Source organism: Vicugna pacos, chromosome 16 (genome assembly GCF_048564905.1).
Source record: "Vicugna pacos chromosome 16, VicPac4, whole genome shotgun sequence".
Classification (NCBI taxonomy): Eukaryota; Metazoa; Chordata; class Mammalia; order Artiodactyla; family Camelidae; genus Vicugna; species Vicugna pacos.
Genome location: NC_133002.1, coordinates 17,987,239 through 18,011,681, shown reverse-complemented (window position 1 = coordinate 18,011,681; position 24,443 = coordinate 17,987,239). Strand labels below are relative to the sequence as shown.

The 24,443-nt window shown below is 53.4% G+C and overlaps 1 protein-coding gene across 3 annotated transcripts; it reads right to left on the bottom strand.

Annotated features, from left to right (window-relative positions):
* Window positions 1-867: 867 nt before the first annotated feature.
* COPS3 (COP9 signalosome subunit 3) lies at window positions 868-20,474 on the bottom strand. 3 transcript variants are annotated; one of them, XM_031676239.2, is made up of 12 exons: window positions 20,317-20,474; window positions 16,677-16,806; window positions 14,418-14,530; window positions 14,277-14,326; window positions 12,820-12,912; window positions 12,472-12,651; window positions 9,871-10,011; window positions 8,583-8,756; window positions 5,703-5,789; window positions 2,524-2,637; window positions 1,474-1,554; window positions 868-1,181 (listed from the first exon to the last, which is right to left on the bottom strand). In XM_031676239.2, exons 1-12 carry the CDS (start codon window positions 20,369-20,371, stop codon window positions 1,128-1,130), a joined length of 1,272 nt encoding a protein of 423 aa, XP_031532099.1. In that variant the 5' UTR covers window positions 20,372-20,474; the 3' UTR covers window positions 868-1,127. The 3 variants fall into 3 exon arrangements, with proteins under 3 accessions (XP_031532099.1, XP_072794674.1, XP_072794673.1); XM_072938573.1 differs by lacking the exon at window positions 20,317-20,474 and adding an exon at window positions 19,921-20,129; XM_072938572.1 differs by lacking the exon at window positions 20,317-20,474 and adding an exon at window positions 19,819-19,906.
* Between the last annotated feature and the right edge of the window lie 3,969 nt (window positions 20,475-24,443).

Below are 24,443 nucleotides of genomic sequence, written 5' to 3'. Positions count from 1 at the left end.
TGCTGCTGAGAATTAACTGAAAGCAAGTCTCAGCTACTCACGCAAACGGCTCTGGTGACCACTCAGGCGGGAGCCCAGGCGCGGCGGCAGCGTGTCCCTCAGACACGGCACACGTGTGCAGACGGGGCGGCCGCGGAGGCCACGGCAGCCCTCACTCGGGCCGAGCTGTCGGGGCTGGGGTCGGGCCAGCCCCGGCCCGCCTCCTGGCAGCACAGGAGTTGTCGTCACGATGAAGCCCGTGACCCCAAAGCCCATGAGGGCGACCTTTTAGGCACGAGGTGTCAGAGTTTCTTTTTGTAAATGAGGAAAATGTGACTGACTACACAACGTGACACGCCTGAAAAAGTGAATCTTACTAGCTAGAGAAACGTTCTTTAAGGACCAAATTCCAGTTTAATCTGACCACGCTTCACAAAGCCTCCCCAGCATGGCGGGGCCAGCGAGGCGAACCTGTGGGGGACGCACTTCACAGGTCTGAAGGGAGCGACCCTGGACACATCCAAATGCAGCCGTGCAGATTAACAGAAAATGCTTCCAGGAGAAAAAGCGGTAAAGTTGCATCTGTTTCACAACAAAAAGCCCTTCTTGAGACTAGAGGAGTGCAGCACAGCGAAGGCCAGAAAGCACACGACACCCCTGTTACTCGCGACTCACGCGTCTCTCAACCGCCTGCCACTTCTAAACCGTCAGCCTCTGCCTGGCGGCCTCGCCTGCCTTTCTCCTTTTCCTTTTTTTAAAGGCAAATGAAATCAACTTTAGGTTCAAATCTTCCAATAATTTCTAAAAGCTATTTCTGGTCACAGTGTATTCTTTAAAAATTTCTCAGAGGGGAAAAAAAGTAATACAGAAGACACATCAATGTTCAAATAATTTAAAACAAAAAGGCAGATTTAATGCAATAACAACATTAATCTGAGGATAAATAAATCCACAAGCTTTAAAGTTTGAAAACTTTTTCCTTTCTTTGCAGAGAGAATGGTTCTCTGAAAGCACACAGGACTGAAGATGTCAAAACAAAACGTAACGTGGCAGGATCCAGGCGAAGCGGCTGGTCCTTCCCGCTGCCCTCCCGACACCTGCCACCGGCCAAGGGACAGTTTCCCTCTAACGCAGGACGAGCGCTGGCCTCAGGAGTAACTGGATGGTTTGTTTCCTGAATCATCCTCTTGTGAGCCCATGCTCTGCAAAGGAGGGAGAGGCAGTGTTCACAGCTGCCCTGGTCGAGGGCTTCCCACCAGCACCCAGCACCTGCCCCTCCAGAGGACGTCACCCTGAATGCGACTCAGGGCAGGCCACCCCAGGGACCCCGACACGTCCCCAACACTCCCAGCCCGGAGCCTGCACGCTGGCATCAGTCAGCACTTGTCTGTGAACTTTACTCCTGGGATTTCCAAGAGCTCCAGGAAGTAAACACTCAACCTGAAACCAGGGTCACTTTCCTGGCCCCAATCCTCCCCCCCAGGGGCCCCGCACCTTCTGCACAAACTGGGGGTTCACGGTGATCTCCTGGTCCATGGCCTTCAGCCGCTCGTCCAGCTCTATGCACTTGAGCATCTGCGTGGGGGATGGCAGGTGAGTGCGCCGGGCAGGGCTCAGGGCAGTCACACCCTCCAGCCTAGACCACCGCACACCAAGCGACAGGCTCGCAACCTGGAGGCTGCACGGGTTTTCGGGTCAGAGTTGGCTGGATTCAGAATGTGAACACAGGACAGTGCTGTCTGTTAGCCAACAGCCTGGCAGTGCCCGGGGCAGCACGCCGTCATCACACGCATCAGCGTCTTCCGCAGTGAGGCCTAGAAATGCTCACATTAAGGGGCGTGAAGACTAGACACCATTTCAGGGGACAGTTCCCATCAAGTGAGTCACCAAAAAAACCCTTCCAGCTCTCAAGTTTCTTAAAATTTTAAAGTACCAATCAAGGACTGTGGAGACACCCTGTGCTGGCATGCACTGCCTGTAGGTTTCCTAGTGAGACCTAACGTTTGGCCCAGTCCGTTTCCCTGATCGCAGGTGGGAAACAGACCACCCACACACCCCCAACCCACGTCCAGAACCAGAGGCGCGCAGCACAGCACCCTGCAGAGGGTGCAGAGGCGCCACGGCTGCTGCCCAGCGAGACCCTCGGGATGGCCTCCCTCTCTGCTGCCCGCCTCCTCAGAGCGAGGTTTCCTGACCTTCCAACCCGCAACTCCAGACACAGCTCACCAAAGACTCGAGGCACAGTGTTGTAAGTGACAGTGGGGTGTGGACAAGACTGTGCTAATTACAAAACCCTTAAATGCTCCGGGAGAGGAGCAGGCTGCGGCGAGCGGGACGAGAACTCCAGCCCACCATCTGCTTGCAGCCACACATCTGGCAGTTTCAAGCAGTCCATTGCCAAGTTAACTTTCTAGGAAATAAAATGTTCTTAGAAACGAGTCGGGAACTACTTGTATTTAAAACTAAAGTGGCCCTGGAACAGAGGCAGCGTCTCAGGTGCAACACGGTAAACGCCAGGCAGGACAGCCTGGGGCTCGCCCTCACCTCCTGGTCGATGTTGTGAAGCATGGCGGGGTTATTGTACTTCTCAGGGTTATCGTGGAAACTGACCATCCCGTCCTTCTGATTAATACTTGCAAAAATCTCGCCATCTTCTATCTATGAGAGAGAAATCAGGAAAGCAGTTTAGGCTTGAACACCATGTGAGTATGGAGTGTTCTAATACAAACGTCACGGGGAAAGCAACCAACCAAACACGTATGTGTATTTTAAGTACCACCTGTTTATTCAACAAGTATTTATCAAGCACCTATTATGTCCTAGGTGCTGGTACAGATGCAAAGGGGTCACACACACACACACACACACACACACCCCTCCTTTCATTTTTCTCAGATAAAATTCACATAACGTAAGTTAACCACCTTAAAGCAAACAACTGGGTGCCATTTCTTTATACTCCAGATGTGCGACCACTGACTGGCCTTCAGCCCCGTGGATCTGCCTGCTGGGGCATCTCACACAAGTGGAACCACACAGTGTGCGGAATGTTTTCGAAGTGTCTTTGCATCTTCAAACAATTTCAGTGAGATATCATTTACACTGCACCCTTGCGTTTTAAAAACTGAAACCCTATAGACTGGGAGTTCAGAATGTGCAGATACTGACAGGCATATGTAGAGTAGATAAACGAGATTACACTGTGTAGCACATACAAGATCTGGTGGTAGCTCACAGCGAAAAAGAACGCGGCAATGAATATATGTATGTTCGTGTATAATTGAAAAATTGTGCTCTACACTGGAATTTGACACAGCGCTGTAAACTGACTATAACTCAATAAAAAAAAAGTTAAAAAATAAAAATAAAAATAAAAAATGAAACCCTAACACACTTTCATTTCAGGAGGAACGATGTTCTGATGCTTCAAGAAAACTCTGCCGCCAGTGCTGCCTCCAAGGCGGCGCAAGGTCTGCGGTCTTCGCTTGCGTGAATGACTGGGGATTTATTTGATTGACCCTTGTAGCCAGAGCCTGTCCGTGAAGGGAAAAAGTAGGAAGCCAAAAAACCCCAAACAGGTTTGCTGTTCCTAACAAATTACTCTACAGGTGACAGCAATGAGTCCACCGGTCACAGTGGAGCCGAGCTGCCTAGAAGGGACAGGTGCTACTTAATGAAATAGACGCCAGCCTGACACATAGTAAACTAAAGGCGTGAAAGCTGCGTCTACAAAAAGTGAATGGAATACACCAAGAGGAAATGCAGACCTGGTTCACCACAGCAGCGCTTTCTGTGACAACTACCCCTGGAAACAACGCAAACGTCCTTGTAGTGAGAACAGAAAGCTTTACTCACACAGTGAACACCGTGGCCCTGAAACGAATAAACCACAACTCTATACACAGTGCACGAATCTCATAACATCGAGCAAAAAAACTGGGCCCAGAATGTGCATCCTTTCATTACAGAGCTCAAGAGTAGGACACGACTGAAAAGGATGTCAGAGGCCAGGAAAGCAGCCACCTCTCTGGCCACAGGGAGGGCTGGGGCAGGTCTGACAAGGCTGCACACTGCACGGCTCCTACCGCGCGACGCTCTGGGAAAGGCAAAACCGCAGGGTCCGTGAGACCGGGGTGGGGGCGGCGAACAGGCGGAGCACAAGGCAGAGCAAGCGCTCCCGTGACAGGGTGATGGTGATACGTGTCCCTACGCTGCGTCCAAGCCCACGGCACGTACAGCACCAAGCGTGAGCCCCGATGCCAACTTCAGGGTTTGGGTGACGACCACACGCCTGCTGGTACAGGTGCAGCCGCTGCCACAGACGTTCCATCGGGGGGGGGTCCCCAACAGCGGGGGAGGCTATGCATGTGGAGGCGGGGGGTTTGTGGGGCTCACTGTACCTTCCCCTCAATTTTGCTATGAACCTCAAACTGCTCTAAAAAAATAGTTTAATTAAAAGAAAAGGAAAATCCCTGCCTTTCTAAACCTTACACTCTAGGGCAGGATTTTCCAAGTGTGGCAGTGCTAACATTGTGAGCCAGACGATTCTTCATGGGGTCTGTCCTCTGCCCTGCAGGGTCGAGCAGCACCCCTGAGCCCTGCCGCCAGGGGAGCAGCACCCCAGCTTGACAAGCAGGAGCGTCCTCAGACACTGGCCCTGACAAGTGCCACGTGTCCCCTGCAGACGAAACCCCGGCTGAGCCAGAGCCTGTCCAGGCCTGTCCGTGTCGGTTGAGCATTCCACTGGCCGTGTCCTCACCACTCACACACCCCTTCCCTCCCACCGCTGGGCAAGACCAGGGTCCAGGGTGACCCACGCGGCGGAGCCCTGGGACAGCACATGCCCCCGGCAGGCACTCAGAGGCTGGTGAAGTCGGACGGGTTCTGTTTGGGGCGTGTTCCTGTTTTGAGGGTGAGGCTGAAACACCTCCAGGCACTGGCAAGCTGAACCACAGAAACAAGGTGCTCCATTATCACAGCTGAAAGTACTTTTGTCACTCTTATCCCGACGGGCAATGCCCCTGAGACCACGGGGGCGGGGGCCGGTCACTGGGAGGAAAAGGCAGAGTGCCCTCCGCACACAAGGAGAGTGCCTGCCCTGGGCTGAGGACCTGGGTTTGCTTCTGGTGGCTCAGGTCAGAGCCACGCCCTTTACATCTGAACAGGTAGGGAGATCATGCTATTTCAGCTTGGAGCGTTGCCACGTAGTCATTTAACCAAACTGGGGAGCGAGCATGTGAAACTAGAAGCAGCTGGGGTGTCAGGTGTACTGGAGACATCTGGACGTCGAAGCTGGGTCTGAGCGCGCTACGTGAGGGCTGAGGGCTCGAGTCAGGCCACCGTGACCCGGCCGAGCTGCCGAGCTGTCCCGGGGCAGTAGGGCCGGGCCGGCCCTCCGGGAGGCACTGGTCTGCGCCCTCGTCACCGGCCAGCAGGCGGGCAGCACTGCTTGGTGCCTCTGTGCACGTCAAACACTTCATGAGTGTTGCAAGTGGTGCTCACGAAGTCTCCGCCAACGAGAACACAAACAATGAGCACGAACGGGACACGGCCGTGCACACGACGTAAGCACGTGTGACCCGACAACGCCCCAGACTGAGAGGAAGTCAAGAAACACGCCCAGTGGACACCCCTTTCTCCTGCTTTGTATTTCCCATAATGAACACCTGCTACTTTCACAAGGAGTGAATCCACGAACTTCTGAAAAATGGAAACACACTTACCATGTGCAGGACGTACTTTTCTGCCTCCTGAGGCCCAGATAACTGCACACGACTCGCCATGTCTTGCAACGACAGCGTTAAAAAGGTCTGAAATTCAGAAGCTAATCAATCACAAGTAGAAGCACTGACGGAAGAAACTGCATTAAACGTGCAGAGTTGCATTGAACCACTGAAAACTGCTTTTCATGACTGTACAAAACAGTTCTTTGCTGTGCAGATGACCTGAGAGCTTCCTAGGGGGGAAGATGACGTGAGAGAGAAGCCCGCACAGGCTTCCTGACAGATGCACGGGGCCGCCCCCAGTGGGAGAGGACAGGAGCCTCCACGTGCGACGGCGAAGCCGGGTTCGCCAGTGCAGCACAGTCACACAGAGGACTGCTCTGCGGCTGTGGAGGGGTGACGACGTGAGAAAGGGCCCGAGCTATGCTCACACTAAACACAGAGGAGGAGGCAGGGCAGGGCCCATAGCACTCACGCCTGCGAAGGGAAGGGAGCCTGCAGACGAGCGGCACACGCGGGAACGATGCGCTCACAGGTACCCAGGTGACCTCCAGAAGGGGCTCAAGAAACTGCAATGCTGGTGCCTCCGGGGAAGAGAAAGGGCGGCTGGGGTAGAGGGACTGGCCGGAGACTGCTCTATCTCTAACTCTGTACCATCAATGTATCACCTTTAAAGAATATAATACTGGAAAAAAACCGTATTTATCCTTCAAAGTTCAACGCTAAAACGTGTCAACAGATGAGGGGTTCAAAGGAGACCAGAGCTCACCGCAGGTCCACCCAGGACCGCGTGAAAACACCCCTTCAGGAGCACGCTCAGAGAGCGAGCTCCCTTTCCAGGGCAGGTGGTGACGGTCACCACGACGGCTGCTTCTGAGCAGGCAGTCGAGAGAGTGACGCTGAAAATTCTGGGTAAGCCAATGACCAAAAACTGCACGTATACTTTAGTTCGGAGAGTAGCACCCCCCAGAAACGAAAGTACTGTTAATTGCAAGAGGTGCCCAAGGACTTTAACTCGATGAGGACTCAAAAGAGAGCATTTCTAAACACACAGAACCATCATGTTTCCTACTTCACAGTAAGTAGGAACCTCCACGTGCACGCCTGTCAGAAGAGGGCTGGCCAGCAGAGGACGAGCTCCTGAGCAACACAGTGCGTGAGAGGTCGCCAGGACACCGGCTCATGCTGCCATGGCAACGGTGACAGCACCGAACCAAGAGCAGGCGCAGAACACGGAAGTGTCTACACCCACAGGAGGGGGAGGGGATCCAGAGAAACGCCCACCGAACATCAGTACGGCCCAGGCCTGACCCCACGTGATGACCCCTCGCCCCAGCTGCCCTCCAGCCAGCCACGCCCTGGGACATGCCGCCAGTCCCCGACACTGGCACCCGCACACCTGCTGAGACTTCTGGGAGCTCCTGATTCCTCTCCTTTGAATCAGAACGAGACTGCCTGCCAGGCTAGACCGTCCTTGCCTTTCCCCTTCCGTTACTCTTCTCGGGGACACGAGGCCACACCCTGCAGTGCCCCACCCCAGCAGCCCCCAGTCAACAGTGAGGCAGCACGCACAGGACCCAGGACACCGGTGGCCACAGGGCCCTGCCCAGCCCTGGGCTGGCCCTCGTGTCTGGGCAGCTGCTGTTCTGGATTTATCTAGCCCACAGCAGAAAGCTGCACTCCCCACCTGGGCTCCTCCCTCCACACCATCACCTTGCTCCACATGATGGCCCGAGGCTGCCGACCTTGCAGAACAGCCACTGACGTTTGCAGTGATGCCGACTCACTAGACTCCTTAAGTTCTAACTCTTCATTTAGCCTTTATCTGCCACTCTGCTTTTTAACGCTATTTTCAACACGCGCTGTCTTGTACCCGCTAACGTTTTGATTTTTTATCTGAACTCCCAGCAGTAGTCTCCTGCGTACGGTGTGGCTGTTTCCCAGGGGTCCTCCTGGCGGGGGGACAGGAGCGTACCTAGAGCACCGGGACAAACAGAAAACCCTGCGGGGAGCCAGGCTGCCGGCGACCTCGAAGCTCTCAGGGCCAGGCTTTCCGGCCTGTGGGTAGCGCTGACCTCGCTCCGGCTGAAGGCGGTAGCCGTTACGAGCTCTCTAGCTGCCTTCTCTTCCTCCTCTTCATTTCCCTCCTACAAGCCAGCTTTACGACGTCGCTGCTGCTCTTAGTCAGGAGGCCACAGCTACTCCGTCCAGCTCGCCCTCCTCGGCCCCCCACCAGCCTCTCCAGGCCCTGGCGCTGTCAGAGCCACCATCATCCCCCCACTGCCCCAGGGCAGAGGGTGTGCGGTCACCACGTCCCCCACCCTGAGCTGCTGCCCCCCTCCTCCGCAGGGTCCTACCACCTGCGGCCCCACCTTCCCGGCTCTCGGGGCTCCGTTTCCCTTTACGCTTTCCTGTGTGGCGTGAACCCTCCGTAACAAGCACATTTCCTATGACCAAAACCCATCAGGTTTACTTGCATCGTGAAGATAAAAACTACACAGGCTGACCTCCCATAGCTGAACCGCACGTGGCCATGTGACCCTGGCCTGAGGGCACACGTGCCCACGCGGAGGGCAGGCCAGCTCAGAGCGTCACCCTCTGCCCCCAAGGCTGTCTACCTCTCTCGGGCTGCCTTCCCCTGCCTCCCAGGCAAGCCACGTTGCCTACCTGTCCTCTCCTCATCACCTGTCCGCTTCCCAAATCCCCTGCGCTAGACTGAAACGTGTACGTCAGTCTCTCTAAGAAACGTGCCGAGTCCTCGGGACTGCGACCCTGCCGCACCTCATCCCTGCACCCGCTTCCCGAGCACGACAGGCGCGGGGAGACGGAGGCCGAGCGCAGGGGAGGCAGGGGCCGGGCGTGGCCGCCCAGCAGCCGCACCTTGGTCAGCCTCTGGATGTTCTTCTTGTACAGAGAGGACAGGCACTGCTTCACCAGCCCCATGTTGTTGTCGCGGGTGAACGTCTCACTGTGCTTGGTCACCAGGTTGCGCAGCTCCGAGGGGTTGTTGGTGGAGTAGACCTGTGCCAGCTCGTGGTACGCGTTGCTGAGAGGCTGCAGGTTTGAGGGCAGAGGAAACCAGACAAAGAGTCAGGAATGAAATCTGAACAGGAAGCAGAACACACGGCACCACGTCTGGAGCCAGTACACGGAGAGCCCTTCATCCTGCTGCCGCCTGACGAGCTGTGACTCACCCAAAGCAAATGCCTACTTTAGAGAATCACTGTGGAGCAGTTCATTGTTGAAAACCCACAACCTTGCAGCAGAGCGCGAACCCGGAAGGGCACGCAGGGCTTTTCTCCCCACCGAGCCCCGATTCTTCTCCGGGAGCTGCACTGGGAGGCAGGCAGGCACAGCCCAGCTCCCGGGCTCCCTCCTGCCCCCCACCCCGCAGCACGCTGCAGTCAGAACGGGTACAGGCGGTCCCAGAGCCGGCGTAGGCCTGAGGGAGCTGCGCGGCCCTGAGGAGCACAGGCAGACACGGCCCCAAACCTATGTCTGTTCCGAGCCTGTTTGCTCCCTGCCATCGCTGCTGTCGCCACGAACAAACCACTGCTCCCGCAGACGGTGCCGCGTCAGAAGGATGCCACTTCATAAAAGTGCTCCTTCTAAAACGAGTCACTCGAGGGCCACGGGAACAACCCGCCGTGGGGTCCAGGGGACCGCTCACATGCCCCCTCCCCCACCTGTGCCTCAGCAGCCGGAGCCCCAGCCACCACAGGGGCTCCTGGGGGGAGGACGGCACTGGCTGTCCTCAACAGACAGCACAGGGGTCTTCTCATCAGGATGGTTTTCAGACTGATCTCTGGAAATTCTGAGTTTTGTACAAGGAGGATCGAAATAAGATTGTTCTCAAAATGACTGTGACCTCAATGTAGAAAACAAAAACAAAAAACCATGAGCACGTATTATCAAAAAAGAAAAAATTAAGTCACATCCTCAAGTGAAAACAGAGGCTCCGTGAGTAGAGCTCGGGGTCCAGACAGAGGAAACCCGCCGCCCGGGACAGAAGGCAGCAGGGACCCGCCAGGCCCGCGGCTGCGACCCCAGCAGACACCTGCTGCCTGGCGCTGCCGTCGGGCCGGGAGGGAGAACGGCAGACCCGTGCACAGCACAGCTCTGCACACAGAGCACGTCACCAAGGGGAGCAGCTGCGCCTACACCTCACCTTGATGAACCTGCCCACGATCTGAGACGTGTACTTGGGCAGCTGCTGCACCTTGCCGAGCAGTATCAGGGAGACCAGGATGTACTTCTTGTACGACTCCAGCATGATGTGGCTGACGGCCATGGCAGGGGTGGCGATGGCCTGCGGGGGGGGCGGGGCAGTGAGGGCGGCGCTCCCCACGGCGAGCCAAGCGCACGGGGTGCCCTAATGAGCTGCGTATTTCATCTACTCACCTAATTCACTTAACTTAAAAAAGAACTTAAGCAAAATGTCCTATTATTTTTGTAACACCTTTACTGAGACGTAATTCACAGGCTATAGACTTTACCCCTGGAACACACACAACTCACTGGGCTTCGGTGTTTTCCCCACGTTGGGTAACCGGCACCACTCCTAACTTCAGAGCATTCTCACCCCGTAGAGAGAAGCTCCAGACTCCCAAGCAGCCACCTCCCCTCCCCGGCCCCGCTCCCCTCCTGCACAGCTCCCAGATGTCCTCACCCAAAGGGCACCGTGTGGGCTCTGTGAACGGCTTCAGTGGCTCATTTTGGGGCTCACCGATGTGGGCGCCCCACCCCACTGTACGGAGAGACCACGTTTTGTTCATTCAGTGCCTCAGCTGACGGGCACCTGGGCTGTTTCCACCCTCTGGCCTCAGGAATCCTGCCACTGTGCGTGGACGCTGGCCCTCTGCTCCTGGGCGCACTCCTGGGAGTGGCACTGCTGTGCCACGTGGAGCCTGCATTTAACCTGCCACACCCTCTGACACCCCCACCGGCAACCACCAGGGCTCCGAATTGTCCATGTGCGCATCAGCACCCACAGCTGGCTGTCTCTCCAGTTTCAGCCATCCTGCCGTGAACTGACATCACACTGTGGTTTTCATCTGCACTTCCCTGATGCTTTTGGCCACCTGTATGTCTTCTTTGGAGAAATGTGTATTCAAATCCATTGCCATTTAGAAGTTCTAGTTTTTCTATTGTTGAACGTAAGACATCTTTGTACGTTCTGAACATAAGCCTCATTGGAATCGTGGCCTGCAAGTATCCCCAACCCATGTCCATCCACTTTCTTTCACCTGGATTTATGAAGGTTAAGAACTGAAAACCACCACAACCAAATCAGCCCAAATATTTCAAATCAAAGCCCAAGACACTGAGCTTGGAAGGCACCTCTCCTGAGAATGACAGGAGTGTTTCTGTGGACAGAAACACTCCCGTAAGCGCATGAGGGTCTGTGCAACACTGCTTTCTGAGGGGGAGGTAATGAGGTTTCTTCACTGAGTTCCGCTTGGTGGAGGTACCGGGGATCGGACCCGGGACCTCTTGGGTGCCAAGCATGCGCTCTACCACTTGAGCTGTACCCTCCCCCTCTGCAACACTGCTTTCAGTGACCCACCAGGGCCTGCTGAGGGAAACACCGGTCGGGAGCATGGAAGCTCAGTGCATCTGCGCCGTGGTCTGAGGACGAAACTGCTCTCACTGTTTATTTAATAAGGTTGAGATCTGAATTTCTTTCAGTATATCCTTCTTTCGGAATTTTTTTTAAAGTAAAAAAAAAAACCTGCCTCGCCTTCTGAAATTAAGGCACTAATATCATCTCTAACCAAGGCACATCATTAGCACACAGTGGCACAACGGAGGTTGACACTGGATAGTGCCTGTCAGCAGGGCAGAAGAGGGAATTACCAGGTAAAAGTCTATCTCAAAACACAAGAACTGTTTTGTTTTTACGTCCTCATCACCTGCGCTAGACGTTTTCTAAGTGCACTGCATTCTGGCCCGTCAATGCCCACCCCCCGGCTCTCCCAGACCAGCAGTGTTCCACGGGGAGTCTTCTGGGCCATGAAGCGATACGGCAGCCAGTGGCAGCCAAGTGTGTGTCTGCAGCTGTCTGTGTGCTCTTAACCTAAAGTCACCTGGAGGGTTTCACCGGACAAGACACATCCTTTAGTGACACTGCCCCTGCCCACCAGCACCCTCTGGTCAGCTTCCCCGGGCGCCCCCCCCCCACTGGGGCGACGCCCAGTCATGGGTGTGGGGGTGTGTTTCCACGAGCATCTCGGACAGTGAGTTCCTCGAAATCTTGGGGTCTCTTTTACTCCCTCAACAGGTGCTCTGAACAAAACAGAACTTATGAACATCCTACGTATTTGTCATATAACACTGGTTTTAGCCAGTGCTGTATGTCTTTTTCCAGGCCCTGAGTGAGCACCCAGAACCACGGAGCCCGTCTCATCACTCGGACGCCCGGGTGCGAGGGGCCTTCCACCGGGTCCTCCTTAATATCCTCTGAATCACGAGCCGGGAGGACGTTTTACTCGGTAAGACACCTCAAAGGCTGGTCCATTCCACTCTTCCCCAGAAGCTCAGACCCCAACCCTCATCAGACAGGGAGTCAGTAGCAAGGTTGGGACCAGCCCACTCCTCCCTCCACTGCCCCACTCCCCTCCAGGGCGGGCGACCACTGGTCACCTGGCCACAGAAACAGACTGAAATCTGAAAGGACCCTCACCCGCAACCCAGGCCGGGACCCACGGCTCCAGCCGCGGACCTGCCAGTGCCCGCCCCAGCGGCCGCAGGGGCCCTGGAGGGCCACTACCTGCTCGTAGAAGTAGAGGGCTCTCTCGAAGTCCTTGAGGCCGGTGTAGAGCATGCCGCCGTAGTAGTAGTAGCACAGGAAGTGCCTGGCGTCGTACGCCCCATTCTCCTTGCAGATGTCCATCATGTCCACGTCCAGGTACGGGAGCGCAGGCTTGAAGCACTTGGCTAGCAGACACAGCTGTGGAAAACGCAGAGAAATCACCCCTCTAACTGGACTTCGCAGGCTTCAGCAGAAGGAGCGCATTCACACATTCCAGAAAGTCCTCTGTCTTACATTTACCGATCACGTCACTCCGCTTTCCGAAGCATCCAGAATAAGACGGCGCGGCGCGCCCGGGCTGCTCACCTGGCAGAGGTCGGCATGGACCGAGGTCAGCTGGTTCGTGTTCATCTGCATCTTGTCTATGGCTTGCCTGAGGACGCCAATTCCTCGCAGGGGCTGCGAGAGATGACACCTCCTCAGCTGAGGCCTCGGGCAGCTGCGCGCTGGGTCCTGTGCTCTCGCCAACAGCTCCCTACGCAACAACATGAGGTCCCCCAGCCCCTCGGGAAGCTCCCCTTCCTAGTCAGTCGAAAACGTTTCCTTAAGCTGCTTGTTGTGACACTTAAGAGTAACTCAGTACGATTTTTTTAAACCATAAAGACTTTTTTTTACAATGAAGATCAATTATCCAAAGCAATTTTATGTTCTCAACAGCTCATTATACTTTACAGCTAAACAAACAGAAGTTTTCCAAGTGACTCACAGCAGCCGAGACCTATGCTTAGGCAGCCTGTGGGGAAGGACGCTGGCACCTCCCACAGGGCGGCCTAGGTACCACCGGCACGTACTCGCCAGCACCCCTTGCCTGACGGTAGCTCACTGCTGAAGGCGACACCACAAGTTACAGGCAGACGGTCCTCCTGCCCTGACCACGGACGACAAGCCTCAAGGGAGGCACAGCTCATTTCTGGAGAGGAGCTGTGACGTCAGATAACCGGGTAACTCACATGTCTCTTCCAGCAAAGGCTTGTCGGCTTTTTTAACCCTCTCACTCTGTCACCATCTATGTCGCTCTCCTACAAAATGCCAGCTGGCTCTGTCTTCAGTCTCTTCCGCACCACTAGTCTTACAGCTCAATTTCAAATCAAAAAGAACCTTGTGTCAATGTCACAGAAGAGAAAGAAAAGAGTTTACCAGACCGAGGAGACTAAAGAGACACCACAGTGCAATGTATCCCACGATCTGAGAATTTCTCTTGTCATAAAAGTCATTAGTGAAACAACTGGGAGAGCCTGAATAAGGTCAGAGCTGCTGAAGGTCAAATCAAGGCTCATCTCCTGGTGCTCATCACTGCACTGCGGTTACAGGGGAGAACGTCCTGATTTTTAAGGAACTCACATCGAGGTCCTTAGGATAAGGGGCACCAGGTCTGCCACTTCCTCCAAAGGCTCAGGAAAAAGAGAGACAAGAATGAGCAAGAGTGGAAGAAGCCAGGTGAAGGGCACACATGGCAGCTAATCATACATGCTGACAACCTTCTGTGCAGCTAGAATTTTGCCATAAAACAAATTACAAGTTTTAGCGAGCAAACGGAAGAGCTGCCTGTGACAACACCAAGGGCTCCAGAGGGCAGTTCAAACGCAGGCGGCGGCCGCCCCACCACCCCAGCGCAGGTCTCCACGGCGAACGCCCGGGCTCTGTGGGGACCACAGACACCACCGGCAGGACGCTCAGGACCCAGCCGTCATCTAGCAAGCCAGTCCGCGGCGCACGTTAGGTCACATTAAATGGAACTATAAATACTCGAACAACATTCTTACCTGCTTCCTTTCCACAAGTGCATTTGTTAGCTGATGGCAAAGCCCCGCAACTGGATGTAACAATAACAGAATATTGAAAACATAAATGACTACAGGGCAGAGCACATCCCGCGGAGAAGAGGAAAAGGCTGCTCCACTCACAGGTGTCCGTCGCGTAACGGATGTGCTCCCCGTTACAAGTGCTGATGAAGAGCTGGACCTGCGAGAACAGCGTCTCGAAGTCGGGCACGCTGGGCATGGAGAACTTCACAAACCTGCGGCAGAGAAGACAGCCCTGTCCTGACGGCCCCAGGGGAGGCGCAGAAGCCGCTTACGTCACAAGTCCATCCTGCCCAGCGCCCTGTGACTTTAGAGGAGTCACAGTGTTTTTACAGCTGAAGAACCAGAGTCCATGAGAGTCTCCCGGCCCGGTTCTTTGCACAATCAAGACACAGAACACAGGTGCAAATAGAGGTTAAGAAAAATATGCTTATAAAATAACAATTTCTACCCAGAGCAATAAGGCAAGAAAAAGAAACAGAACACACCCAAAAAGAACAACTTTCAAAAAAGAAAACTCCACTAAATGAAGCCAAATATCAGGTCATCTAATACTCGTGCAGTAACTGAATATAAACTTTTAACCAAAATTTAAAAAACATCTTCCTCTGAGGTCCAACGTGGCCAGCCACTGGAACCCCCCATTCTTTCCTGCCTGGGGGAACAGCCTGGGGGCAGGGACTGAAGCTGTGGACTGGCGGGGCCGCGGCTCGGGTGCGAGGTGCGGCCCCAGGACTCAGGTTGCTGGGTCCAGCGGGGAGGCCGCGCTGACGGCAGGCTAGGAGGGAGCGCGACGGTGAGAGGGACGACGAGGATGACCCAGCCCAGGCCACCTGGCATGCGGCCGCCAGGAGCCAGCATGAACACCGAGGTGGTGAGGGGGCAGGGAACAGGTTTCAGGGGAGAAATCACAGAAGCTGCTACCGCCTAGACACTGCTTACAAGTGAACTTCACGCTTTTTACTTCAATGAACAGCTGTAACTCATTTCAAGAAACATGAGCTGGCAAGCATTGCCTCATCATCCTCCGGTCCTCGCAGCGCCACCTGCGCAGGTCCCGCGACAGCACGCCTCCTCACACCCGCGCCCACGCTCTCTGGGATCACAGCGTGTCCACACAATCACACTTGGGCTTCACAACAGGTCGCTAAGGCACTGAGATTTCCGTTTTATAAATAAAATTAAGAAGCCCAGGGCCCCACGCCTCATAACCGGAGGAACGGAGATTCAAGCCCGGGGGCCCGGAAACAAGGTCAGGGCTGTTCCAGGTCCTCTCTGACAGCCACGCGGGGAGAACGCCTTACAGCCCTGAATGTTCTCACACACACCGTCTCACCTGACGCACAGCAGCATGCAAGGTGACGTGCACATAAAACGTGATGCCTGCTCTTTTAATCAGAAAACACAGATGGTAGAAACCCTTAGCGGCCAGCCCCAGGCGGCAGAACCCTCCGCAGAGGTGGCCCCAGTCCACATCTGCGCTGCCCAGGGGCAGTGGGCAGGTCCTGCGTCCCTGAGATGTGGCAAGTACAGCTGAGGAGTCGAATCCCAACGTTCAAACAGGCCCACATGGCCGGCGGCACCATCCCGCAGAGCACGGCGCAGACCCTTCGCCCTGGCTGTTCCGCCTGTCCACACTCTATTCCTGACACACACCTCTCAGGAACCCCAGGGTGAGTGAAGCCAGACCTCACCTGAGGCCAGTTTCTTCTCAGTTTATCTACATTATTTCAACTTTTGTGGCCACTATAAAACCCCAATTTGTACTAAAACATCAAAAGGAAGAGAATTCAGCTCTCCAGTGCAGACTCACAAGAGTTCCACAGACCAACAGAAGCAAGCTGTATTTAACTTGGCCTTAAAATGGCTTAAACTTGCACATTAACGACTTCCATTTTTAAAAAATGCCACCACCACCACTGAAAAAGGAAAAACCCAGCTTGAACTTGTCCAAAGGGAATTTGAAGCAAGGCAGTTTGGCTCGTGGGTAATGGCTCCCGTCACCCAGCCTGTTCCATCACGCCTCCCTATTCCCTTTTCAAATTAGAAAAGTGGAGAATCCGACGGATTACATGGATCAAAGTATTCAGATAAATGCAAACCTAGGGCCCACACCTGAGGTAGCCATTCCTTTTTTAAAAATAAATTTCAAAATCTGTATAAACATAAGACTTAGAAAAAATACTACAACAAAATATAAAAGCAATGATCAGCTGGGATGAGTAAAATGCAAGCGCGACGCCATGACTTTCGTCGTGCAGAAGAGCCCAACGCTGTTTACTTCCTACACCAAAAATAAAGCCCACAAGTGTGCGGTGCTCAGCCCCAGCAAGCACAGAAGCGCAGAGGAAGGGGCCTCACAGAACAGCAAGGACGCCCAGGGAGTGCTCCTGCACGTCCAGAGCCCCGAGCACCGTGTCCAGATGCGACAGGTTCTTCGCAAGGAGCTCCCCACTCTTGTTGATCAGTTCGCAGAGCTGCGTCATTTGCCCTGGAAAACAGAACAACACTACGTTCAGTTACCGCATTGACCAAACCAGAGAAGTCAAGTCTTAGCTTCACGCCTTCGACCTGCAAGGGCCTGAAGATGACTTCTTGTGTCTCCTTCACTGCAGGGGATGACCAGGAAAGGCCAGAGGTGCGGCACGACCTAGCCTGCGGCCTCCGCACAACTCCCCACTCTCCTCCGGTCCCAAAGGTCCCCATTCCCTCAACTCCCATTTCCAGGCCCTGAGCCAGAAGCGCACTCGCCACCATCACCACCCCCTCACCTTCCTCCTGGATCCAAAATGCCACCAACTATGATTAAAGCTGCCTGGGAAGCCTCCAGCTCCCTTCCCTCCCTCCCTCCCCTCCGCCGTGATTCAGAGCCCCATCACTGCTTGTCTGGACCACGTCGTCACCTTCCAATGGCTCTGCCTTCTCCATCTCTCTCCTCCAGCCCACACTCCATCCTGGTACCTGCCTGATCCTTCTAAAGTGCAAATGCAATCACCTTACTCTCCAGGCTTGAGGACGTCCAGGCGTCTCCCAGGTCTCACTCACCAGCTGTCCCACGACCTCTCACCCTGACGCCTCCTCATCGGCTGCCCTCCCTCCACCCGCCCCACACTCCTCTTCAGTCAGCTTGGGCCCCTCCTGGGCTAACTCGTCCTCTGTGCTCTCTGCTCCCCTGGGACCATGACGGCAGGTCACTCAAGTGGACAGACTGGGTCCTCTCCGACTTCAGAACACACTGCTCGCTTAGCAGCTGGTCTCTCCCCTAGTCCACCACTTGACGTTTTAACAACTAAGGCACAGAATCGATGGGGCCAGAATCGGTGCACTGAGGTAGACTCACCAGTTCCCTTCCCTCGACAATGGAATTCCCTTTAATTGAGAAATAGCTGACTTACAAATTTATGTAAGTTTCAGGTGTACAAGATAGTGATTCACAATATTTAAAGGTTACATCTCATTTATAGTTACTATAAGATAGCGGCTACATTCCCTGCGCTCTACAATACATCCTTGTAGCTTATTTACTTCACACGTGGCGGTTTGTATCTCAATCCCCTGCCCCCGTGTGGCCCCCCACCCCTTTCCTCTCCCCACTGGTAACCATGACTATCTTCTCTAAATCTATGAGTCTATTTCTTTTTTGTCATATTCACTAGTTTGCTTTGTTTTTTAGCTTCCACGTGTAAGTGATAACATACAGTATTTGTCTTTCTCTGATTTAGCTCATTTAGCATAATGCCCTCCAGGTCCACCTACGTTGTTGCAAATGGCAAAATTTCATTCTTTTTTAAGACTAATATTCCATTGCATATACCACATCTTCTTTATCCATTTATTTGTCGATGGACACTTAGGCTGCTTCTGTATCTTGGCTGTCGTAAATAGTGCTGCTATGAGCACTGTGGTACGTGTATCTTTCTGAATTAATGTTTTCATTTACTTCAGATATATACCCAGGAGTGGGACTCACTGAATCATATGGTAAGTCTGTTTTGAGTTTTTAAGGAACCTCCATACTGTTCTCCACAGTGGCTGCATCAATTTACATTCCCACCAACAGTGTCGGAGGGTTCCTTTTTCTCCACATCCTTGCCAGCGTTTGTTATTTGTGGTCTTTTCGACGATGGCCACTCTGACAGGTGTAGGTGACGTCTCATCGTGGTTTCGCTCTGCATTTCCCTGATGATCAGCGATGCCGTGAATGCATCCGTCGTAACGGGCTACTCTAAGGACAGAGACCACAGCCACACTCTACACTCCCAGGTCCCAGCGCTGTCCTTCTGGTGGTGGTGGAGGGTACAGTAAGTCCCTGGGCATTAACCCCGAGTTGCCTCCTTCAGTAGTTCTCTTCCACATTTTCAACTTCAACTAGCCATACCAGCTATTTCTATTCAGTAGCTGATGGTTTTTTTTTTTCCTATTAAAAGGCACTTAAATAGTATAATGCTTAGAATCCAAGAGACTGTAGCTAGGAACTTAGATCATTTCTACTCCAGAGTTTCTTACTACACTTTTTAAATTTTTACCAAAAATAATGGAAATATTCCATTAGTGTCACACTCCCTGCAGAACAGTAATAAAGCCCATGATCTCATCAGGTACGCTCCTTCAGGACAGCAACACAAGCTGACCTGGGAAAGGCCAACACACCACCACTTTAACAGAGATCTCACTGGCGGGAAAGAAACTACTTTCTTCAATTAATTTGCTCCCCCTCTTTTTTTAACCCTCTACCCTACACTTGCAATGATCTTAATCACCCAGAAATAAGCATTTCCATCCATTATTTCCCCCCAGTTAAATAACCTAACCTGAGTTGAGACCGAAGAGAAATGCGGGGTCACCTTGAAATCATAAGGCAGGTAACTCGGGCAGGCCAAGGGGAGAGCAAACCTAAGTCCCACCAGGTGCATCTGAAATGAGCCCAACCAGCCCGGTGGCCCACAAAATTTCCTCTAACCAGAGAAAGCTGGAAATTATGACATTCCCTGCACTTAACGTTCACGTTAGAAAATTCTCAGTAAGGGCAAAGGAAACAGAAACTCGACATTTGCTATTTGGGGAGCATGAGCCTCAGAGGCCCGGGGCAGTGGGAGTGTTACGTGTATCTGCCTGGCAGACTGCTCCAAAAGCTGTGTCTTGGACAGAGCACATGTGCAAGGCTTTTTCACATCAGAAATCCTGCTTGACTGACGCTCACAACCATAGCCCTTGTTCTGTCCTGTAAATAAGCAAACTGACCCAGGGAAATTAAGTGGCTCGCACACCAAGTGACTGAGACAGGATTCCAACCCAAATCTAAGCACACTGAATCGCAGGACGTAGAAACTGAGGCCTGGGGCACAAATGAACGAAGAGATGGCTTCCTCACTCCTGCATACCGCAAGTCTATGCCTCAGCTGTGAACCTAACTTGTAGCAGCAACGCGGGAACCGGGACAGACCCGCTGCACTAAGCTGCCCACACTCCTCAGATAACCTCCGGACAGCGAGGTGGACAGCACCTGCCATCCTCACACGTGGAGACAGGGCTGGAAAGAGGACGGGTGCCTGTCCAAGGTCACGCAGCCCCCACAGCTTTACCGCTCCGCCCACTCCGTCCTCACATCTCCGTGGAGCGGGGACATTTCTATCTCGCAGATGAACAAACAGGGAAACGGACAACTCAGCAGCGGCCAACTGCTTCAACTCTGGGCCCAAGGCTCGATGCTCAGGTGATGCGACGGCATGAAAATCAGGGGCCGAAGAGCACCGGTCACAGCTCTGCCCCCAGGAGGGACCCGCCGCCAGGTCGGGAGGGGCGGCCGGGAGCCGGGAGGGTCGGGCACCGCCGGCGGCGGCGGGGGCGGGGGCGGGGCGGGGCGCGGGCGGGTACGCAGGCCGGGGCCCGGGCGGAGGGGCGGCCCGCTCGCGGTCGTCAGCCCCGCCCCCAGCGCCGCGACCCCCAGCCCGGACGCGGGCTCGGGCCTCGCGGGGCCTCGCGGCCCACCCCAGCGCCTCACCTTGGGCCGAGAGCTGGCGGACGCTGTTGACGAACTGCTCCAGTGCGGACGCCATGTTCCCGGCGGCCGAGCGGCAGGAGCGGCGCGCACGGGACTAGGACCGGCGACCCACCGGAGGGCCTCGCGGGCGGTGACGTCACTTCCGCCGCCGAGGCACCGCGAGATCTTCGCGCCTGGGCCGCGAGTACTGTTTCCATGGAAGCAGTTCCGGGGACGCGGCGGCGGAAGCCGCCGTCTCGTCTTCCCCTGCTCTGCGCACGCGTGAGCTCGCTCCCGCCACTTAGCGGGGACCGCAGACAAAGCGAGGAAGTCAGGTCGTAACTAGGCACGTGTTTTCCGGGTTTGCGTTTTCCACCTGGCCGGATCCCAGCAGCCAGGCTTCACTGCCCCCTCTCCTGAGGCGTTCCTGCGAGGTGCGGGAGCAGAGCCTGCGGCCAGACCCCTTTCGTGCCGCTTGGTCGCCCTGTGACTTCGGCCGGCTGCTTGGCGTCCTCCGCCTTGCTTCCCCCGTGCGTGCATCTCACGATGCGCTGCACCGCATAAAACACCTAGTGAGAGCCGTGTCTTCATTCAGGAATCTGGAACTGACCCTGCCTCCTCCACCCGACGCCGGAGCACTTTTTTCCTCTCGCGCGGACGCGTGTCTCCAGAAGCCACCCCTACGCGCTGCTCCTACTGGCATGGAGCTCCTCGGGGTGCAGCATCTGTCTTATTCATCTCTGTTCCCTCTTACGGTCTGGCGCAGGGTTTGGTCCACAGTGGGGAATGAGTAAAGAAACATGTATTTTATTCTTCATCGGGGGAGGTTATAGCTCAGTGGTAGAACGCATGCTTAGCGTGCATGAAGTCCTGGGTTCAATCTCCAATACCTCCATTTAAATAAACAAGCCAACCAACCTAATTCCCTCTGCCCCTCATAACATCTTCCCAAAGTGGAGTGACGGGACAGTGAGGAACAGTAGATAACACGTGGGAGGAAAGCAGTGTCAAACACCGGTGTAAAGCCCTCCCACACCCTCCATGTCTGTTTGGAGAGCCACGCGAGTCCAGGGACCCAGACTTGGATCTGAGCGTGGGACCTAGGGGGGCAAACCTCACCTGCTATCACCAGCCCCCTCTCGCCACCCCAGGCATGTGACTTAGGCTGATTCACTCTGAGGGAAGGTCAGGACTTATGTGAAAGCTCTACCCTGCAGGGTGGAACAAGGAAGCCCCAGGCACAGGGGCTTCTGGGTGCCTCCTTGGGGCGCAGGGGGGGAGCAAGATTTAAGAAGCTAATGTCTCAAAATCCAGAGAACAGAAACAGAAAGAAACCAGTCCTATGTATCACTAGATCTCTGGACCCAGTCTTCCCTGAAACAACCCTACCTCTCTAGACCTCTTAGCCAAAATCTGACCAACAAAGTCTCCTCACTGTTTAAGCTTTCATAGGCTAGATTCACGTGGTGTTTTCTCTCCTGCGTAGGCACACGCATCCTGAGACAGCCCTTTAACTCCACTCTCCCCAGGACAACCCTCCAGGGCAGGTGTTATCATGAGGGTCCTCCAGGCTGTTCACAAACATTCCCTTTCTCTTCCTTCCACTCCCTTTGAATTAGGGGTGACTGTGTGACTTTATTTGACTGATGAAACACAGGTAGCAGCCGCTCGTACCATTTGGGATGGGAGTTTCTAAATGCCAGCATGTCACCCCTGCCCCATAAGGGGGCTAGTGGAAGCAGGTGCTAAGATGGAGCCTGCATCAGCCTGGGTCCCTGACGAGGATGCCGCTTCCCAACTGTGTGTCCCAACCCACATGGGACACACAGTTATGCAACAAATGACCCCAGAACATAGAGGCTTGACATTTAAGGTTTCAGAAACATTTGCTATCTTGCAATTTCTGGGGATCAGGAGTCCTGTCACGGCTCAGCTGGGTGCCTCTCTCACAGGCTACAGTCAGGGTGCCATCCAGGGTTGTGGGGCTTATCTGAAGGCTCGATGGGGGACAGTGTCCAAGCCCATTAATGTGGTTACTGGGAGGATTCAGCTGCCCTCAGGCTTTGGGACCTCAGTTGCTTGCTGGCTGCTGGCTGGGGTCTCCCTCAGTTCCATGCCAGCTGGCCCTCGCCACAGGGAGCTCACACGCAGCAGGTGGACTCCCTCAGAGACCCGGGTGGGGAAGGAGGAGACAAGAAATGCCAAAGTCACAGTCTGTCTGGGACCCAGGTCTAACACACCCCAGAGCAGGGTCTTTCAAAAGCAAAATCCCAGGGGGCAGGGCTCACCAGGCAGGATTTTAGAGGCTTACTACCACAATGAGTGACCGACAAACTGAGATTTGGGGGCTGATTGTCGCTGCAGCTTAACCTAGCCTTTCCTTATTTGATGCACTTTTTACTCCCCATTACTCAGAAGAGGAAACTAATGCTCAGAGAGATTAAGGGGTTGTTCTCTGTATCTGTGAGGCTGTTTTCATTTTGTCTTGTTTGTCCTGTTTTTCAGCTTCCACACATAAGTGAGATCACACAGGATTTGTCTTTCTCTGTCAGACTTATCCCACCTAGCATAATAACCTCTAGATCCATCCATGTTGTCACAAACGGCAACATTTCACTTTTTATGGCTAACATTCCATTGTCTGTATACCATGTCCTCTTTATTCATCTGTTGATGGATACTAAGGTTGCCTCCGTATCTGGGCTATTATAAATAATAATGTTTTTATTATATAAATAAAAATATCTTTATTTTTCAGGAAGCTTTTAAAGTTTGCTCTTTATCACCGGTTTTGAGCAATTTTGATTATGACATGTCTTGGTTTTCCCAACCATGGGAACGCCAATCATCCATAACATAGAGGCAATGATAGATTTACAGCATCAGACTAGAGTCCCTGTGTCAGGAAGCAGAAGTATATTTGAAAAAATAATGAGTGAAAACCTAAATTTGATGAAAATCATAAATGCACAGGTCCAAGAAGCTGAGCAAACCCCAAACACAAGAAAGATGAAGAAACTATGCAAGGCACAGCCTCCTGAGACATGACAGTATTAAGGAGATCACAGATACCAACAAAGTGATCCCACAGAGCTGTTTATGAATTCCTGACCTCTCCTCTGGGCAATGTGTGAACTGGAACCTACACCACATACCAAAGACTTAAGGATATGAGTCCCGGGGCAGACTGCCCTCCAGGATTGAGCACCAGTGGTGCACAGGCGAGATACATCCCAACAGCTTGGAGACTGAACGAAGGAAGCCGTGGTCCACAGGGGGCTGGTGGGAAACGGTGAATTAAAGCGAACCTGGTCAACTGCCTGCTAAAACAAACCAAACCAAACAAACAAAAATCAACATTCTCTACAAGAGTCAAACAAGAACTAGTGTCTCAACATAATATTTAAAATGTTCAGGATGCAGTCCAAAATTACTCAACCTATTGAGGACCAGGAAAATGGCAGATTATCAGAAGGCAAAAGACATTCATATGTCATTTCAGGGCTGACACAGAGGTTGGGATTCTTAGAGTTTAAGACAGTTATTAGAACTGTGCACTAAGAAATAAACATGAACACACCTGAAACAAATGGAGAAACAGACGATGTGAAAAGGAGCCAAGCAGATATTTTAGAACTGAAAACGTAGTAAGTGAAAAAAATGCAGGATAAGATAAATAACAGAGCAGAAATGAGAGAGGAAAGGGTCAGGGAACATGAAGATAGTTCAAGATGAACAGCAGAAAGAAAAATATGAAAAATGAACAGAGCCACAGAGACCTGTAGAGCTATACCAAAAGGTCTAACGTTCATGTCATCAAGACTTTTTTTGTAGATATAGACAAGCTCATTCTAATATTTTTATGGAAAGACAATGGAAGTAGGAAAGCCAACACATTGTGGAAAAGAAATTATAGGACTCATAATACCTGGTTTTGCGCCTTATTTACGAAGCTAAAGTAATCAGAACGGTCAGATATTGGTATAGGGATAAGCACATAGATCAACGGAACAGAATAAAGAGTCTAAAATGGACCCGCACAAACATAGCTGATTGATTTTTTTGCAAACCAGCAAAGGCAACTCAATGGAGAAAGGATACTCTTTTAAGCAAATAGTGTTAGAAAGCAGGACATCTACTTGCAAAAA

Bases quoted from the DNA above. Each gene is read 5' to 3' on its own strand.
- COPS3 (XM_031676239.2), bottom strand. From the start codon at position 20,371: ATGGCGTCCGCACTGGAGCAGTTCGTCAACAGCGTCCGCCAGCTCTCG. The intron at 12,652-12,819 runs GTGAGCAGCCCG...CGTTTTCCACAG, and splicing joins TCCATGCCGACCTCTGCCAG to CTGTGTCTGCTAGCCAAGTG. The intron at 2,638-5,702 runs GTAAGTGTGTTT...TCTCTCTCATAG, and splicing joins AAAAGTACGTCCTGCACATG to ATAGAAGATGGCGAGATTTT.